This window comes from the organism of the source record quoted next, unplaced genomic scaffold (genome assembly GCF_019419815.1).
Source record: "Pyrus x bretschneideri cultivar Hongxiangsu unplaced genomic scaffold, Pyrus_bretschneideri_v1 Contig32, whole genome shotgun sequence".
Classification (NCBI taxonomy): domain Eukaryota; kingdom Viridiplantae; phylum Streptophyta; class Magnoliopsida; order Rosales; family Rosaceae; genus Pyrus; species Pyrus x bretschneideri.
This window is the reverse complement of record NW_025999635.1, coordinates 875,664-896,660: the sequence shown is the minus strand read 5'-3', so window position 1 is coordinate 896,660 and position 20,997 is coordinate 875,664. Positions and strand designations below refer to the sequence as shown.

The window sequence follows — 20,997 nt, the reverse complement described above, 5'->3', positions numbered from 1 at the left end:
TCCCATTAACGTCTAGTTTTGCATTTCTCTAATGTGTTGGAGAAATGTAGTTTTTCATTATAAAAACGAGGGAGGAGTGCGAAAAAGAAAACGAGATTCTGAAAATCACTGCCTTTATAAATTTTTGTTTAGAAATTTCAGTTTTACCCAACCCTAAAGTAGAACATTCTAAGTTGGTGAGTCTGCTTGACTGTAGTCATAGGTAAGGTGAAATTTCTATAGCTTCTTTGGGACCGAAAGAGGATAACCGTGACTTACCACCAGTTGTCCTCCTTTTATCTAAAATAAAAATAAAAACTAAAATGAACAACCCCTAATATAAAGACACTTCTCTTGTCGACCTTCCAACACTAGGCTGGTGTCAAACTTTATATATTGTGTTACCAGTGCCTCTTAGCAGAAAATCATTTTCTTTGTAACGGCCAAAAAAAAATTGATTTTCACACACCCATAATCTCATGCCCAATCTTTATTTTTGTCATTTGATTTAGTGTTTAAAATATCAATATATGTGAAATATCAATATGCAAATTATGAAAATACCGATGAATATATTATTATTGGTTACCCTTGACTAAAATTATAAAAATTTGCAATTGAGCAGGTATATCAACTCATTCAAATTTAGTTGAAATTAAAAAGAAAGTTGAGAATAACAACGGGGTGACACAAATAGTTTTTGGTCAGAATAATTTAGAATAGCAATAGCAATATCATTTGTATTAAAAAAAAACATAAATAAATACGGGCATGCACGGGGAGAAAAATGTATAAAAATCACTTAAAAAAATATTACAAAAAAAATGTCTAAGTTCGTCAAAAGTTGTATTCCTACCTAACTCATTAAGTAAAAGTTTTAATACTTGTTTAGATGTGCTTTTAAAATGACTGAAAACTTGGATTCCAAAAGTATTTTAAGTGCTTTCTACGAGAAGCACTTTAAGTGCTTTTCTAGAATTTACTAGCATTTTTACTAAGGATTATTTTCAAAAATATTTTCACTAAAAGCGCTTTCAGTCATTTTAAAAGTACATCTAAACGAGCTCTTAATTTTTATCTCAAATAAACAAGTAAAAAAAGTAGGGGTAAATTATACTTTACCACCTCAGATTTGATGTCTATTACAATCTCATACAACATCTTTAAAACATTTCACTTTCATACCTCACATATTATTTTATTTCAATATAATACATCTGTTACATTTTCCATTCTTTGATCCTTTAAGAGCTGACGTGGCGGCCATATTTGTGTCACGCGGTTGCCAAATTTGTTCCACGCGACAATTTGTTTTTATTCATTTAAAATAATATAATAATTTACCCTTAAAATAAATAAATAAATAATTGAAACCCACCTCCCCGCAACACAAACCCTAAAAACCTCCCAAGGTCCAACAAGTCGAGTTCTTTGCCTCGCCCGACCTCATCGCCTCCCGTCTCCAACTCCCCCTCCTGTAATGATCCCCCCACCACGTCACTCCTCTGATACCAGCCGTTCGGTTTTTCTTTCTGTTGTTCCCGCCTCACGTACCCCCCAAGAGTCTGTGCTCGTCGAAAGTTACAACAACTTCTATGAGCACTTCCCCACCTCGCCTCCTACTGAGTTGTCGTCGTATGGAATTGTGATAGGGAATCATGAGTTCCTGAACAACGTCGTCATGTCATCGGGTTGAACATTCAAAAAAGTAAGAGCAGTTGGGGGTTTGGCAATGTCTTCTTCGTTTCCTAGTGGAGGGTTCGAATTCGATGGCTGCCATGAAGGTGAGTAGCGTCCTCACGAGTAGGTTGATGACTGTCTCCGTGGTCAAGATGCCTTCTGGGATTTCTGCTAATTGCATATTGCTGTTCAATTACTTTGATTTGATTTGGGGGGTTGCAGGAAGGTGGGTTTTAGTTTGTGGTTTTTTATTTTTTATAATTTTTTAGGGTAAATTATTATAATATTTTAAATAAATAAATTACCATGTGGCACAAATTTGGCAGCCACGTGGCACAAATGTGACCGTCACGTCAGCTCTTAACGGATCAATGGATGAAAAATGTAACGGATGTATTATATTGAAATAAAATAATACGTGAGGTATGAAAGTGAAATATTTTGAAGATGTTGTATGAGGTTGTAATAGACCTCAAATCTGAGATGGTAAAATGTAATTTACCCCTACTTTTTTTACCTGTTTATTGTTGAACTTTAACGAAAATCTCTCAGGTACTGTTCACTTTAACGAAAAATTACATTTTTACACTAAAAAGTCAATCATTGTACTATTCACTTTACTCTTTATTTTGTCTTTATCATTAAAACTCAAAGTTTTCAAATTATTTTTATTAATTTTCCATAAAGCAAAAGCTTATTAAACTTTTTAAAAGTTTGATTTTGTCTCCAATTATTTAAATTCCTCTTGAACGATAAAGCAAAAACCTCACTAAAGTTGTGTTAGCTTTTGATTTCCCATCAATCATCATTTCTTGGCGTACATTTTAGTTAATATGAAACAATTAATTGCTAGATTTTTCTGTTGGATTTAGATTTGCAACTTTATCTACACTAGTAACCGATGTTATGTTAATGTGCCAATAAATTTTGAATCTTTGTAAATCTAATGCAACAATATAAAGCCACTTTTGGTGAGTGGCAATTTTTTTCGCACCATCTTTTTTTTACTCCTCATATACCAAATCTTCTCAATTTTTTGTGGGGTTGCATGAATTTAAGAAGACCAAAAGAGAAAAATGAACAGGGAGTGTGTGTGTAGCACCACCTTTTTTTTGTCAGATTGGTTTTTACATCATCATGTTGATAAAAGGGCGGTTCCAAGCCAACAAGACTCATCACTTTGTAAGAATCAGGAGATGAGCAGTCTTACCCTTACTTTTGCAAAGAAGCTATGATCACAACTCTAACTCGTGTCCTTTTGGTCACAAATGAACAACATTTGTGTTGCGCCAAGGTTATGTGAAACGGTCATAGCATCGTTATGTCTCATCTCTCCTCACGTGATCAGGCTATGTATACAAACTGTAACCCTCAATCAAGAATTTCTCCATTGTTAGCGTATGTACATAATAATCACTACTGTAAATTCAGACATGTATGTGTGTGTGTGTACATACACACACACACATTCCAACTTTATCAGACATTGTTATGCATATCTTGTTTGCAGTTTCAGTTTCAGGTACCATGTTGTCCCGTTTAGAAATTAAAAGGGCTTGCAGTACTAGTTTAATCAAAATTTTTAAAAAGTACACACCAATGACATAAAACAGTGCTTTTTCTTTGGTTTTCTGAAGCCCATGAACCCCAAAAGCCAGAAGCCTCTCCCAGTATGAAACCATGAAAGTCTCAAGACCAGGTGGACCTATCATTTATCTACAACCGCAAATTGGCTTCTGAGCTCTGACCTCAACCTCTGAAAGAGAGTGTTTGAGTTGGGGTAGGTGAAGTGGCATCCAACTCAAACACATAATAGGAAAGGTTGTATTCCACATTTCAAAATTTTCTTCTGAACAAATTTGCATCGCTGGATCGTGCGGCAAGCACTGCCACCATTGCATATGATCTATCAAACATGTACATAAGCAAACATGGAATAAATTTGACCAACTATATTCAACTATAGACATGCACAGTACTCTCAAAGTATAATACTAAGAATGATACTATGGTTTGTATTCTCCAGAGTTAAACGTTGTCGTTGGCTATGTGTTAGCCTCTCAAAATTAATATTTTAAAGAATATTTGTAGGGTCAAATTTTTTTCATCTCTAACCATGCAGAGCTAAATATTTTTATTTTGGCTTGGGATGCACATGTTGGGTTTCATCGAGGGGCCTCAACTTATTATATGCCGTCAACTTTGAATAAATTTAACCTGATTCTTTTTAACAGATTCATTTTGGCTCTTGGCTAAAGATGCGTTTTGTACAAATTCAGGTTAAAAGTGGTCTAGCCCATGGCCTGAGATGACCTAACAACACATTCAATAGGATATCCGCTAACAGTCACTATTTATGCGAAATGTCAACGTAGTTTATACTTTAATCCTCCTAGCTAGTTGATCCAATTCACGATTTTTTTGTTATTTGATTACAATTCTTAATAAAAAAAAAAAACTCACCTTTCTTATTTCATAACTGAAATGAATCATCCATGTTTTAATGAACGCATGAATTTTAAGAATCAAAATAATCTCAATGTCTAATTTTATTAGGTAAGCATGTGTTAAATGTACACGTGTTATAATTTGGATAATTGAATAACATCACATACTTCCACAAAAAAAGAATAACATCACATGCAATTACACACAATAATCTGCCATATAGGGTTACAGCTAGCCAAAAGTAGTGTAAAATAAACGAAGGATCACTCATATCGGTGGTTGCTCACAGATTACATCCAACATAACTCCTTTCCAAAAGACAATGTAAAGGCTGATCGATGGTCCCTCAACCTACATTTGCTGATCACCAAGATTAATAAACTAGAAACTAAGAAAGCGTGTGGGAATATTATTGGGGAACCCCTGCCCATGCACGACAGAAGTGACAGAAATGACAGAAATGACACATCATAGTTCAACAAAGCAAAGCAACCAACGCGTGGACCTTGTAACTTTGTTCCATTTCTTCTTATGAACCAATGGAGTACAGTCTGCAAATTCCATATATGTTTATCTGATCCAAATCTTACAAATGCTTGCCTAATTAATTTGCATGGAAAATAAATTAAGAAAAATGCTAAGAAATTTTTTCAAAAGTGAGATTTTCTATGAACTTTCTGCCACGTCATTTTTTTTGCATAATATTTCATAATATTAGCACTATAATTAACATTAAATTGTAAGGTGGCATAGAGTCTCATTTAGCATTTATCATAAATTAATTAATATTATATGAAGAGAGAATATTCTTGTCTTGGTGAAGGGGTCCAAATTAATCAGTCAGTGATTAAGTTGTATAAATTTTGGGAACATAATGATTAGTGGATATTATTGAAGCAAAAACATATATCAAACAACAAAAAAGTAAAGTAAAGCAGATGAAAAAACGTTTTGCGTGCATAATCGTGTTGAATAGAATATTATTTGGTCTAATTATTTGGATAAGGCCACGATTAGTTATGAGATAGAGAAAAAAACACGTATTATATGCATAATTTACTGAATAATTATGAAGGTCACAGAGAGAGGGGGTGCGGCACATAGAGAGAAGAGGAGATGTAATTGTGGGGTGTCTTCTATTCCATTCCATTGTGCCTTTATTTATAGTAGTAGGGAAAGTTAAATCATAACCCTAATAGGATTACAACTCTAATAGGATAATATCTAAACCTAGAAAATATTCCAAGATATACCTAGATACAATATGATCTACACAATCACATTCCTAATCTAGTAAGACTGCAACACTCCCTCTTTAGTGTGTAAATACTCAACTAAATGGCATATCAGGTCTTCAGCGATGAAGCAAGTACAGTTGATGAAGTCGTCGGCACAATGAGCGAATATGAGTCTCAAATCAACAGAAGAATTCATAAAAGGTAAAACTCACAAAACCTTGCTATGGTAAAACCAAAGGTGGGATAAAAACCCATAGACTAAGGAGAAAAGTGAGAAGTTGCATTAAGTTAAAACTATACGTCTTCTGGACGCAAGTAGAAGAGCTCACAGGGGCATGACCAGCCCAGGATGGGTGCTTCATCAAAACCTAGTTAGGCAGCAAAAACTCAATGGCAAAAATGCTCATAGTTGTAGGGAAAAAGAGTACATTAAGATCAGTGAGTATACTTCTAGATACTTTCCCCAAGTTTGACAAAACTTCCAAATGAGAACTACAAGCATTGCATATGAATAGTTAGGTATACGAATTCCTCAGACAAGCTTCTGAAAGCTTGACTTCGACAGTGACGTCGTGTAAAGGTCGACAAGGTTGTCTAGGATTGGCTTGCATGACTTCAATCTCCTAATGCTTTATTGATGTGATGTAGACGCAATACGTCTTGGTGTTGACGTCATTGATGTATCATGTCTTGGTCGCGTAGATATATACGCCATAGTCTTCATGGATCATCATCGGAACTCAACGATGGATGAAAAACAGCAAGTACTTCGAATATGCTCAACAAGAACTCCTAACCATGTCTCACATATAGTGTAGTGAACTAAGGTGAGTCTTCGAACGATTTGAAGATTTCGCAAAGGTCATATTGTGGACCTCCAAGATATTGCGATATCCCTAACGGTAAGACATAATCATTTGGGGCTTTGCTTTGTGCGGGTCTGATAAGTAACCAACCTCAGCATAACAAATAAGGCAAGCATCATTCTGAGGATTAAGAGGGTCGGATTCGCTGGAAATGCGTTGGTATTAGCCTAAATCTGTAGTACCTTTCAGGGTAGCGGAAAAACGTCTTTAATACCAATTCGGTGGTTGTGTGTGAGCGTGGTGCTACATCTTTACCAACAGATCAACAGTGACGGAGATGTTCTAGCTAATACAATGAGCTAAGTACAGCGAAGGGCAAAGTTGAACTCAATTATTAAATTTCAGATTGCATAACCTCTTCAAGGATATCTTTGCATATAAAGTATAGAAGATTATAGGTATACTCAAAGGTAACACCTTCATGGTGTAGTTTAGCTTGTGTACCAAAGTACCGTCAAAACAACACTTGAACTTCTGGTTAAGGCATAAACGAGTTTTCCCAAGATCCTTCATCTCAAATTCCATCTTCAGGTGCGAGGCAGTTTTCTCAAGCTTTTCTAGAGTCTTAGTGAGATTCATGTCTTTTGTCATAAATTGTAACTTTAGCAATTCAGAATAAGATTTCAAAATTTAACATGCAAGGGCATTTATTCATATACCTAATTGATCAAATAATCACTTAGATGGGTATACCACATCCGCCGGATTGCTTCAATCCGTAAATGAACGCCTTAAACAGTTAAGAGGGTGTTCCATGGTTTGAAACTATTTGAACCAGTCCACATAATTCTTTCGGAACTTACATGTCAATCTCCATATTACTATCCCCATGGAGAAACACTAACTACATTTCATAATGTTGCTATCAATCATAGCGTACTTGAGAGAAACCTTGTGTCGTAAGGCGTGCATCATATCACATTATTCCATTCATCTTATTACATCTCATTTCTTACATGTAACATGACAGGGTTACCTTAGGTAGTGTAGGAACAATAGGTCAAAAACACAGTTTGGTAAGGAATTTAACCTGGATTGTAATTTTTGTTGTCCAATTAGTTCTATGTTGTCATTAATCAAGGAACACGGTTCGATATCGTCGCTTTCATTTAAGTCGGTAGCTACCATATAAGTAAAAACATCATCGATGATAATCCCATTTCAATTCCATTAACTCATGAAAACTAGTATACTGGACCAAGATCTTCAAGTTTTGAAAGTAATTCGGATTAATCTCATGAGATGGAAATGATTTGAGACAGCGATCGAGTATGGATTCCTTGTTGTGTCATGACCTTCCTCTTCTAGGGAAGTGAATCCTATGAATTTAGTGGTCTACCGTGCTTCAGGCCAAGACAGATTGATTGGCTATCCACTGATGTACTGGATCGTCCAACAAGGGCGGCCAAACCGTCCAACAAGGGCATCACACATTTCGGGGATGTTGATTCAATGTCCTTTAAGAATGTATGGTATATGCTCTCGTCACTTTAGCTAGATCAGAGGAATATGTCTGGAGCAACATTCTGAAAGCTAGAATTCATTGCACTTGCTTATCACACTTGTGCGGTATGGGGATCAAGATGAGACATAGTGGGCAACATCCACACAAATTTGTGACGTTCTATAGGAACATTAACGTTCTAACAGCGGGAACACTGTCTTATTGAAGTGACAATCCACAAATAAACGGTAAAGAGATTGCATGCAAAGGCTCTAAGAAGCTAGTGTGAAGGAGAATCGTAATTGATAAAAATTCACATCCTTATTTTGAGGACCCATATTGGTACGTTGCAGCAGCACAACTTGGCACATGGAATGCACACCCAAAATGCATAAATATGAAGTGTTAGGTTCGTATCCAGTAACCAACTGTAACGTCGAAGATGGTTGGGTGGCAATGGGCCTCAGGGCGGACCAACATGGTTGCGTACATGATTGCATAGTCCTAGGAAGAAACCAAAATCTTTGTACATTCACCAAGGTCTGGGCGATCATTTAAATTGCACTTTATGATCATTATGCGAGGATATTTGGGGTGAACATAGGAATTCGACATTCAATTATAAACCCAAAAGACATGCAATACTTATCGAAAATCATAGATATAAACTCCCATGCATTATCTAGTCTTCCAGACTTTATGGGATAAGGAGGGTGGTGAACACTTAGAATCAACTAGGAGGTTTAGCAGCAATGTGTGTGGACAAACATGTGACCAGTTTGTCAATTCATCAACCAAAATCATAAATATTTATATGGTCCACATTTTGGTTGGATTAGTCCACATATATTCCCTTGAATCCATTGTGAAAAGAGGGTGATTTCGTGTCTTTGCGAGGGATGATTTAGAACTTAAATTTCCGAAATGAGCGGGCTTGGCAAAGTGTGCTTGTAAGCACATGATCCTTATTTCGGGTAAGGAGATGCGTCGTAACATCATTGTTTAACCTAAATGTCCCAAATGGTCATGCCAAAGCAAGTAAACTACTCAATCACCAGGTTCTAGGCTGGCCACATGTGGTGTGTTCTCAACTGGTAGACAACCCATTGGCTCCAAATCAAAGCATTAGGCTCATTTTTGGAGGTGGTGAAAAGATATTCCACTCTATTTTCTTCAGTGATTTCATTCATGAGCATTGTTCTCTCGAATATCCTTAAGACTCAACGACGTTCTTCCGAAACAGGAAGAATATAAGGTCTCTTAAATGGTAATTTAGTATCATTCATACAACGATGAGCATGCCAATGCTCTTAATCAAGTTGGATGAACCTAAAGTCGTTGTTCAATGTGTGATTTAGGTATAAAGTTAGTGTGCGTAGTATCGTATTCATCCAGGCAACTAACTTTCCCACATTCGTACCTAATCACGTGTTTAATTGAATTCGGTCACATGTATACAAGAAATATGATTCAATTAACTCATATTCGAGGACAATATCAATAAGATTATCCTTAACTAAAACATACATCAAACTTGAACAAGAACATGGAAAAGTGTTCATAAAGTAAATGGTTTACTAAGGGGATTCAGAAAACAAGGCCATCCATGTCAAAAGTCTGCTCTTCTAACGATGTTCAGTGCCAAATTAGTTTCACATATTGACTACTAGAATGGTACTCCTTAACAACATTGGTAAGGGCACGAACAGATGCATAATTAATGATCTATTCCATTAAGACAGAAGTAGATTCTGCAAGGTTAATGTTTGGAAATATTATCCCTTATTCTTGAAGTTTTAGGTCTAAGGTGTCAAGGATCACACTTCGGGCATGATGCCACACCTTGGCAGATCCTAATTCTACCATAGGTTATAAAAACAAACTTGAAGTTGGATCGTGAGAAAGACAGACCTAAACTTGGGTTCATAAGCTTTAGCTGAAGCTGGAAGGGTTTGTTTGGAAAGCTTTGCCGAAGCAGAGCAATACCATTCGGTGCACCTCTGCCGAAGCAAAGTATGCTCTTCAATGCACCCCTACCGAAGTAGGGCACCACCATTCGGTAGGCTTTAACCAAACTAGGTTGAGCAATTCGGTAGACTCCAGCCCAACTGGGCCTATATTGTTTGGTAAACTCCAGTAGAAGATGGGTCTATACCTTTCTATCACGTTTGTGGTAGTAATTAGATTCGAGAATTTGGTAAACTTTCACTTTCTACACTGCTTTTTCAAGAGCGACTCAGAAACATGGAATGACAAGAAAAATATTCTCCAGTCAAATTCGATTGCATTTATGAACCTCATAATTATACTCATTCTTGGACGTAATCATGGTGTGCTTCAGGCAATGTCTTTCATGATTAACCAGTTCATATAAGTGAGCCAAAGAGCCATGAAATCCTCGTTCGGGAAGTACTTCCAGTGGGTAATGCTTCGAGCATAAGTTTTCGAATGAAAATCATGGTAGAGGCTTATTCAGCTCTTCCATGCCATTGTTGGCTACAATGGTTTCTTAGCTACTTGATAATCAAGTGGAGATTTACGTCTTGTACCACACATAAAATGGTTTCTATTAGTAACGTCCAAATCAGGAAAATTGAACTTGTGACGGTTTGACAATCCACTTAATGGAAGTAACAAGATTGTGAATAATGCTATGGATAATAAAACATCCATAAGTATCAAAGTTAGAACATTCGAGTTCTAATGACATGATTTTTATGAAAAATGTCGGGTTTTCATGGGTATATTTGTTTTATGAAAACTTCGAGTTTTAAAGGCACTAAGTTTGAAAATACAAGTTCAATTTAGTTTATGAACGGTTAGTTCATAAAAGAGAGGTTCCTGCAAAAACACATAATACAATATGCTGATTTAAGTGTAGTGGATTTGAGTTGATTTAGTAACTCAAGTGTGAGTGCTTCAGGATTATGAAAGGATGTCAACTGTTCAAAGAAGAAAAATAAATTATTGAATCATTAATGTCCAAAAGTGATCTTTCAGATCAATAATTTTGAATTTCTTGTCAGATTAATGGACTGCTGGTCACTTTTAATTAATTCAATAGATTGGGATCATACGGGTTCGATCGTGGAAGCAAAATAATGACATGCTGGTCTTATTAGCTTCACTTGGCGGTGGGCCAAGTGACAAGTGAATTATAGCTTTATTAGAGCAGCTCCAGCGGGAGCTTTTGCTCTGGGGACAGGCTCGTGAACAGGGCCAGAGAGCCCGACTGATATGGTCCAGCGTGTGGTAGCCCAAGGGACAGGCCTAGCCCGAGGGAGAGGCTTGGCACGAGTTGCCAACCCAAGAGTCTGAAGTAGGTGTGACGTCAGGGCGACGTCAGCCGCTTTTTTTATTTTTTTCTGTCAGGCGCGTGGGCGCGCATCAGGAGACATAAATTCAGAAATGGGGTCCGCAGCCCACTCAGATTTCTTACCGTTGGGGAGGCCACGTGGCTTCCCCATGTCCGTTAGATTTCAACGGCTATATTTCATGGACCATTGGATTTTCAAAGGTAAAAAAAAAAAATTAAAAACCTCATTTAATTTCAGCCGTTGGATCTAAGATCAACGGTCCACGTTATTAGGCTATGTAAATTTAAAAAAAAAAACAATTTAAAATTCTGAAATGTTATCGTTGTGCCACGTGGCACAATCTGGAGTGTTGGAAATTCAAATTTTTTAATCCAACGGCATAGATTAATTAGGTGAATAAAAATTAAAAAAAAATGAAAAAATTATTATAAATCAGAAAAAAAATATATGAAAAATTAAAAAAAATTGATTTTACTTTTCTATAAATACCTTCTCATTATCTTCTACCTTACACCACAATTTCATATTTTCTCAACTACTTTAAACACATTCCTATCTTTCTTTCAAAGTTTCAATCCAATTTTTTTTTCCATCACCAATAATTGTATTTTCGGATAATGACACGTGGCGCAACGAGTACGATTAAAAATCTTATCGGAAATCCATTACCAATAATTTTCTTTTCGGATTTTATGACAAGTAGCGCAACAAGAACGATTAAAAATCTTATCTGAAATTACAAATAAAATTATTTTGTATTATTTTATAAATTTTCGAATAATGACACATGGTGCAACGAGAACGATTAAAAATCTTATCCGAAATTACAAATAAAATTATTTTGTATTATTTTATAAATAAATAAAATACTAATATTTTATTGCCTATTGCCAAGGCTATTGAAGTGCAACGGTGAAGATGCAAAAGACAATTACTGTTCATCAGGTGGATTGAATAGTGAATAGCATGGGGGGAAGGCTCCCACACTGGAGTTGCTCGTAGCATTAACCAAAAACGTCCCAAAAATATTTGGGTATAGTTAAGAAGCAGGGGATGCCAAAATATAGCATTGGGTTGGAAAAAATGCAGCTTAGTACGTGTTGGCTAGTTCAACACACAGCCCTACAACAAATAAAAAAAATTGTAGGCCACTAGGCTTAGGGACACGACTGCAAAGTAACCCAGTCTATTACAGGGCAAGCTGCAAGCTTGCTACAGTTTTGGGTCGAAGGGATGAGAAGAGCCCAACAACTCATAGGCTACTGCAAGCGGACCACTAACGTGGGAGAATAAAAGCCCATTATTCTCTGGCTTTGGGCTGGTGCGCAAGAAGCCCAGTGACGTGCTAGCTTCTGGAATAAGATGCGGGCGTGAAACCCAACACCAAAGACTCAAGCAATCAGACCTGGTCCAATATGAGAGCAACAAGCCGAAGCCTTGCAGTCGGAATGCGGGCCGAGCCCATTCACCTGTTGGCTTGTCAGATGACAGAAGCCCAACGTGTGGGCTTTGGGTTCCATACATAGCAAAACCCAAAAGAAGGCTGTGGTTTGTGGTTCAATTTGGTGTGCGGCTTGGCTTCAGGCCAACTAGGCGCAACTTGGCTCATAGCTTTGGCGTAAATTCCCAGATTTTTTTTCTTTTCAAATTCTTAGGTTTAAGAAACCCTAATTGTTTTTAATTTCTTTCGATTCTTTAACTCAGAAATTGCACATAGCAAAAATTACGTAATGCATGAAACGTGTATAAATATATATTATATATATGTATGTATGTATGTATGTGTATATGTATATATATTGACAAATATATGAAACATATAAATATATATATATATATATATATATATCGGAAGGTAAATATAAATGTATGGGGTTTATATATCAAAAGGTATATATTTTAAGCGTACATGATTGCCAAAAAACAACAAAAGTTTTTGAATTTATAAAAGATCCATCTGGAAAACCGAAATTGCATCTCCAATGCGTTGTATCACGTTTAACATGAAAAAATTAAATTGAATCAATATCATGTAGATCAATTCAATAAAATAATAAATTAATCATAAAAAGAATGATTAAAACGTAATATTCCCCTGATTGAAGATCAAACTCTCTTTAGCGCAGCGTTAAGAGCATGTTGATAACGTGTTGTAGGCATAGTTTATTGAACAATTATGGAGGCCATAGAGAAAGGGGGTGCGGCACATAGAGAGAAGAGAGAGATGTGTAATTGTGAGGTGTCCTTCTTTTCCATCCCTATTGTGCCTTTATTTATAGTAATATGGAAGGTTAAATCCTTACCCTAATAGGATTACCAACTCTAATAGGATAACATTTAACCCGAAAGAATATTCCAAGGTATCCCTATATACACTAGAATTTACATAATCATATTTCTAATCTAATAGGATTGCAACAACACGCAATATATTATGTTGCAATAAATTATTTTTATAGTGTTGTTGCACTTGTAAGTGTGTACATGTATATATGTCATATTGTGGTTTGATAATTCATCAAACCACAATCTAGAATTTGGCCATGTTTGTTTCACACCCTATTTTACTTAGTGTTTTGTTAAATATTTTTTTTAATTACAAGCATTATTATTATTATTATTATATAAACTAAAAAAGAATAAACTTTAACTCGAAATGCTGTGAGTTGAAAAAAAAAATCCATTGAAACAATCACCATATTATTATATAAACTAAAAAAGAATAAACTTTAACTCCAAATACTGTGAGTTGAAAAAAAAAATCCACTGAAACAATCACCATCTATAGTATTAATCAGTGCATCTACAGTTTTTTGTTGCTTGTTTAGTAGCTTCTTTAATTATTAAAAACTTATTTTTAAGTCGAAAGGAATTTGACTCTTGATCTAAGAAATAATAGACGGTGGGTGTATATTTATCTAGGATTCTAGAGATCACTTGTTCAAATACCATTAGTTTATTTATAATGGAATCTCAATTCTGTGCCGGGTTTAATTAACGGTGATTAAACAACAAGAATTTTAGTTTCTTCAGTTAAAGACCACACGCAAAAGATGTTAGGTATTAATCAGGCGGTAGGCAGGGGTATAACATTTAGGCGTCTAGGTAGGGATCTAAGTATTTTAATTAAATTTGTTATATAACATACAAATAAATGTCTACTTATACTTAAAATAAAACTTGATAATTGTATTAGGATACATGAATTATAAAATAAAATGATATATAAATTATAAAGATTAACATATTGAAAATATGGGGAACAAAGAGTGTACATCTAGTATTTAACAAGTCTTTTACAATTTATTGAAAAAATAAAATGCAAAATTAAAGTTATCTATTTTTTGTTTAAGTGAGAGTCGCGACCTAGGCGGGCTAAGCGGACGTATAAGCAGGTCTAAGCGCCATTTCTTAATTTTCAAACACATAAAGATTAAATGGGAGCCAACCGCCTAGCACCTAAACAAGACCTAGGAGGCGCTAGACGGAGCTTTCCAGAACCACTCCTATAAGATTAAGGCTTTTTAGCCAAAATGGTCCCTAAGATTTGCATAAGTCATCACTTTGGTCCCTGATATTTGAAATCAATATAAGTGGTATCTGAGATTGTCCACCATCAATCTTTTGGTCCTTCCGTGAATAGTTATGTTAAATAAAAATTAAAATGACAAAACTACCCTCAATTTATTAAAAAATAGGCCAAAATAATTTGACAAATATTGATGGTATTTTTGTCATTTTAATCCTTATTCAATAGAGATTTTTTCACGGAATGACCAAAATGATTGATGGTGGACAAACTCAGGGACTAATTCTATCGATTTCAAATCTCAAAGACCAAAATGAGAAGTTATTAAATCTCAGGGACCATTTTAGATAAAAAGTCTAAGATTAATAAGCATCTGAATGGAAGAAGACTTACATCATCTAACTAATCAATTACATGTATGCATGTCTTTCTGATACATGTGTGAACACGAAAGTTCCTTGAAACAAGAAACAAGAATAACGTGTACAAAATAATATTTTTGTGTTTAATGATTTTGGGGTTACGATCTCTTAAATTTGGTCCTCTGATTCTATGTTCGTAGGGTGTAGGTTTGTGGATGAGTTGTTGATCCAAAGGGTCGTCGGGGGCTTGATCTAAGGATGAACAGTTGATGAACGGATGAACACTTTCTTCAAAGGCCGTCGGGGCTTGATCTTGAATAATGGTTGTGTGGATTTCTTCAAGGGCTTTTGGGCTTGATCTTGAAGGTTGATGGATGAGCGGATCTTCAAGGGCTTTTGGGCTTAATCTTGAAGAACGATTGGATGTGTGGATTTGTTCAAGGGCTTTTGGGCTTGATCTTGAAGGTTGATGGATGAGCGGATCTTCAAGGGCTTTTGGGCTTAATCTTGAAGAACGATTGGATGTGTGGATTTGTTGAGGTTGTTGATCCAAAGGGCCGTTGGGGCTTGAGCTTAGGATGAACGGATGATGAATGATGAACGATTTCTTCAAGGGCCGTTAGGGCTTGATCTTGAATAATGGTTGTGTGGATTTCTTCAAGGGCTTTTGGGCTTGATCTTGAAGGTTGATGGATGAGCGGATCTTTAAGGGCCGTTGGGGCTTAATCTTGAAGAACGATTGGATGTGTGGATTTGTTGAGGTTGTTGATCCAAAGGGCCGTTGGGGGCTTATGCTTAGGATGAACGGATGAACACTTTCTTCAAGGGCCGTCGGGGCTTGATCTTGAAAGAGGATTTAACGAAGAACGAAGAGAGCTTTCTTGATCCTTCGGAATTCTTGGGAATTTGGATGGTTGGAAGCTTTGGAGTTTCAAAGCTTCAAGGATTTGGGGAATTCCTCTTCTAATTTTGGAGTAGAGAAATGTATTTGTGAATTCCTTGATGCTTGATACCTTGATGGAGAAGCCTATTTATAGGCTTTGAGAATGAATCACCACCACAAAAATATTTTTTCCTTTCCAAGCACCATTGCCTAATTTTCCCACTTAATGCAATATTGAAATTGAAGTGGTGTAACTTATGGCCTAATTTCCCACTTAATACCATTTTAAACTTGAAGTGGTGTAACTTATGGCCTAATTTCCCACTTAACACCATTTTAAACTTGAAATGTGTATGCTTTGTCATTGCCCAAATGAGAAAAACTTGCTTTGATCCGTAATGGATTGAAGTGTGCTTGCCTTGTCATTGCCCAACATGAGAAGAAAAACTTGTTTTGATCCTCAATGGATTGAAATGTACTTGCCTTGTCATTACCCAAAATGAGAAGAAAAACTTGTTTAATCCTTCAAGGGTATTTCTTCCTATTTTGTTGAGTCACACGCCATGTGTACAATTTGTACAACACGTGGCGTATGCCATGTATGCCTTGACACGTCAAAACTTTAATGCATTGGTGAACATTTGTTTTACTGAAATTTCGATGTCTACAACATGCATGAAGCATGTCCAACAACATGTTAATTTGTTTTTATAATGGTACCAATGGTCCCATTTAAAATGGTAATAAGTTACAAATCTATCCTAATTGTGTTCCTTTCTCTTTTCAAAAATAAGCGATAAACTATTATTGATTCAAAAACCATCGCAATGCTCACAAACAACACAACTTGAAAAGGGGCAAAAAAAAAAAAGGTTTTTTATTTTATTTTATTTATTTTTTAAATCAACTGCAAAAGACATCCAAAATTCCAAATAAAGAGCAAACTTATTGTGACATCCCACATCGTCCAGAGGAGTGATCCTTATATGTATATTCCCACCCCTACCTAGCACGAGACATTTTGGGAGCTCACTGACTTTGGGTTCCGTAGGAACTCCGAAGTTAAGCGAAAAGAGGACTAGAGCATTCCCAGGATGGGTGACCCCATTGGGAAGTTTTCGTGTGAGTTCTCAGAAACAAAACCGTGAGGGCGTGGTCAGGGCCCAAAGTGGACAATATCGTGCTACGTTGGTGGAGCGGGCCCGGGAAGTTGTCCCCCCCCCCCCCGGGCGGGGATGTGACAATTTGGTATCAGAGCCTAACCCTGGTCGTGGTGTGCCGACGAGGACGTCGGACCCCAAGGGGGGTGGATTGTGACACCCACATCGCCCAGAGGAGTGATCCTTATATGTATATTCTCATCCCTACCTAGTACGAGGCCTTTTGGGAGCTCACTGGCTTTGGGTTCCGTAGGAACTCCGAAGTTAAGCGAGAAGGGGACTAGAGCATTCCCAGGACGGGTGACCCCATTGGGAAGTTTTTATGTGAGTTCTCAGAAACAAAACCGTGAGGGCGTGGTCAGGGCCCAAAGCAGACAATATCGTGCTACGGTGGTGGAGCGGGCCCGAGAAGTGGTCCCCCCGGGCAGGGATGTGACACTTATAGAGCCTAAATGGCCTAATATGGATAACCCTTCGGAACATCACCATATATGGGGTCGTTTGGAAGTGCTTTTAAAATGACTGCAAGCACTTTTGGTGAAAATATTTTTGAAACTAATCCTTAGTAAAAATTCAAGTGAATACTGAAAAAACACTTTAATTGCTTCATGTAAGAATCACATATATGGTGCTTATTTCAAAAAACACTTAAAGTGCTATTGGAACTTGAAAGCAATTTCAACAAAATTGCTTCAATCATTTTAACAATGCTTCCAAATGAGCTCTACTTCATTCGTCAATTTTCATTGATATCTTGCATAGAAATGGAAGAATATGATAACATATATTATTATTGGTATATTTACTTGTAACATGCATTGACCATATATAAAAGAAGAAAGTGATGTGAACCTTTAAAGGGGAAAAGACTTTGGTTAGGCAGAGCCAAATTGAGAGAAAAAAATAGGTAGGGACAAAAACATATTCAAGTGGAATATACAAGTATAAAGTACGCAATGAGTCAAGAAATTCTACAATGGTGCCCAACTATTTCCACGACGGCCACGTTACAAGACTTAGGTTTTTTTCCAAGTGAAGGGAAAGAAAATGGCACTTGAATCGTAGAAAAACTAACATATATAGTCAAATGATAATGTCTCCTTTAAAATGTCACATTCTTTGGGACTTTTTGGAAATCGATGGACCAATTAGCTATAGCTTTTTTAACTACTTAATTTCCATGTCTCCTGTTCTTGTTCCCACAAGCCTACTTGCTTCCCACCCCATTCTTTAACGAACTAGCTGACCCAATCAAATCCACACAACTATAAAGCCCAAGCTTTCAATTCATTTTCAAATGGTTCAAGTTCTAATTACGAAGAAGAAAGAATAAGCCTATATAAAGGCTAGTGAAAAAATACTATTGCCCAATATGAGAAAAAATGATCTCAAACTCCTACGCTCCCTCTCTCTGTCTTTCTATATATATGTGCACACAGCCTTGCCTTTTTTACTCCAACCCAAAGCACCTCATAACTAAAGCAAAAGCTCACTCAAAACAACAAATATGGAGTTCAATGCCAAAACTACTACCACTACTACAAGTACTGCATCACTTCCACCTCCATTCTCCTACTCTCCATCCTCTACTTCTTCTCCCAGTACTTCATCATTTCCCTCTCCTAACTCTCAGCACTTATCTAATTATCCTTCTCCTCATGCTTCTAATAGTAATATTGCTACAAATCCATCTCCGACCTCTCCTTCACCGCCACCGCCAACTGTGATTCTCAGCCCATGCGCCGCCTGCAAGATTCTTCGCCGCCGGTGTGCAGAGAAGTGCGTTTTAGCTCCATACTTCCCTCCTACTGAGCCCCTCAAGTTCACTATTGCCCACAAAGTCTTTGGAGCTAGCAACATCATCAAGCTCTTGCAGGTAATTAGTTTATATTTATATTTCATTATCTTCTGTTTACTGCACTAAGTAAGTAATACATATATTAATCATGGGATTTTGTAAAAAATATCAAAAAAGTCATGAGGAACACTTTTTCCACTTTCATTTATTAAAGTAGAATTTGTTGGCTTTATTAAATTCTTCAATGATTGTCAAAGTATACGCCCGCGTTGTAAGATTAATATTTTGAAATTGGGTTTTGCTTAAAAGAGTCAAAGTTTCCTTCTAAACCACACCTTCGTGCAAAAATTAACATTATCAATGATTCAGATTCACAATCCATCAATATAGCAGACTTGCTTAAAGCATGCCCTTATTTAAAAGTTGTATGTACGAAAAATTTGTAGGAAATTCCAGAGTCTCACAGAGCAGATGCAGTGAGCAGCATGGTTTACGAAGCCAATGCTAGAATTCACGACCCGGTTTATGGCTGCGCCGGAGCAATTTTCCAGCTCCAGAAACAAGTCGGTGAGCTCCAAGCTCAACTGGCCAAGACACAGGCAGAGCTAGTGAACATGCAATGCCAGCAAGGAAATTTGATTGCCCTAATTTGCATGGACATGACAAAGTCTAAAGAACAAGCCACTTTGCAGCAGCAACAGTCTAATAACATTGACACAAGCTGTTTTCTGGATGAAAACAATTTGGGCACGGCTTGGGAGCCTCTCTGGACATAAACAGTAATTTGGACCTTGATCATTTCACATTGGAAAAAAGATACTTTGAAAAATTGTCCAAAAAAGTGACCATCTCTTAATTAGTTAATTAAGGTATATAGAAATTATATATAAGCGTTATGGCGCTTCTAAAATAATAACGTTAGTGGTAAACTTTATATTTCTCGCCGGGGGTGGGTATGCAGGAAACAGGAGGGATGTCTTATTATTCTTAGTCTGTGCTGATTAATTCTTGTATGAAAATCAAAGCAACCTAATTATATACATATATGTGCTGATGTGATAGTCTTCCTTATTTCATTTTCAAACTTTCTCTTGATTTTCAGCTTCTAAGTTTCAGCTATTCAGATGTCACAACATCAGACATTGTGGTTTAAATTATTCCTCATTTCTTTAGATTAGCTTACTCCTCAATTCAATAATATTATCAATTTAATTACATGAAACTTCATTGATTAACATTATGAAAAAATATTCTAATAACCATGTGAATGTAGTCCTTTAAGGTAAACCACATATATACGTGTTAGGTGATTTACCCCTCTCGTCTATAAATCTTCGTTGATCCATTTTTATGCATCAACATATATCCCAGCTTGTTAATGCAAGGAGAAGAAAATGGCCACCATTGTATTTTGGGGTAGTAGTATATGAGGACCAGAGGCCCAACAAGAAGGAAAAGCAGCCGCTTAGATACGTGCATGCCTCCATTTCAATGCACACAAGCAGACCAAAAAGGCCTTGATGGTGAAGTTTGCTGAAATCAAGGAATACAGAGCAAACCGTCTCTCAATTTCTTTTATATATTGAATGAATGATAAAATATTACATTGCCGATTTTACATATCCACGAACGTAATGATGAAAAATTCATAACTGACGCTTACTAATTCCAAGAGGCTTACAACTGTTATTGGGGAAAGACTCTTATGAGATAACTTAGACAGCGCTATACAAGAATTTCTCGGAGCTTTGAAAATAAATGTTTCATACAAAAATATGATATTTCTCATGATTTGTCCTAGTTGAACTATAGTTAAGCTAGGTTTCCTGTGTCAATGTTCCACATTATACTCCAATGTTGTCGACAGTCACTAGCTACTAATGTGAACTTGATCACCAATTTAGGAATATAAATAGAACCTAAAATGCCTAATATGGGTAACCCGTCTGAGCACACCATATACTTCATTGGTTAATTTTCATTGATATCTTGCATAGAAATTAGTTATATAATTAACTAATTGAAATGAAAGAATCTGATATATATTAATATTAGTGAATTTGCTTGTAACATGCATTGACCATAAATAAAAGAAGAGAGTCATGTGGACCTTTAAACGGGAAAGGACTTTGGTTAGGCAAAGCCAAATTAAGGGAAATAAGAGGTAGAGAGTAAAACTTAATAAGGTGGATTTTTTAGGTATAAAATGTGCAATGTGTACGTTAAGAAATTCTACATTGGTGTCCAACTACTTCCACGATGGCCACTTTACAAGACTTAGTTTTTTTTTTTT

General features: G+C 36.4%; 1 protein-coding gene across 1 annotated transcript; it reads left to right on the top strand.

Moving 5' to 3' along the window:
- Nucleotides 1–18,313: 18,313 nt before the first annotated feature.
- Nucleotides 18,314–19,758, top strand: LOC103966676 (LOB domain-containing protein 1-like). Its single transcript, XM_009379873.3, has 2 exons — nt 18,314–18,782; nt 19,151–19,758. Exons 1-2 carry the CDS (start codon nt 18,414–18,416, stop codon nt 19,478–19,480), a joined length of 699 nt encoding a protein of 232 aa, XP_009378148.2. The 5' UTR covers nt 18,314–18,413; the 3' UTR covers nt 19,481–19,758.
- The last annotated feature ends 1,239 nt before the right edge of the window (nt 19,759–20,997 follow it).

What these genes read in the sequence shown, in the direction of transcription:
- LOC103966676 (XM_009379873.3), top strand. Translation starts at nt 18,414, where the DNA reads ATGGAGTTCAATGCCAAAACTACTACCACTACTACAAGTACTGCATCA. An exon ending in ACATCATCAAGCTCTTGCAG is followed by an intron (nt 18,783 to 19,150) that starts GTAATTAGTTTA and finishes AAAAATTTGTAG; the next exon opens with GAAATTCCAGAGTCTCACAG.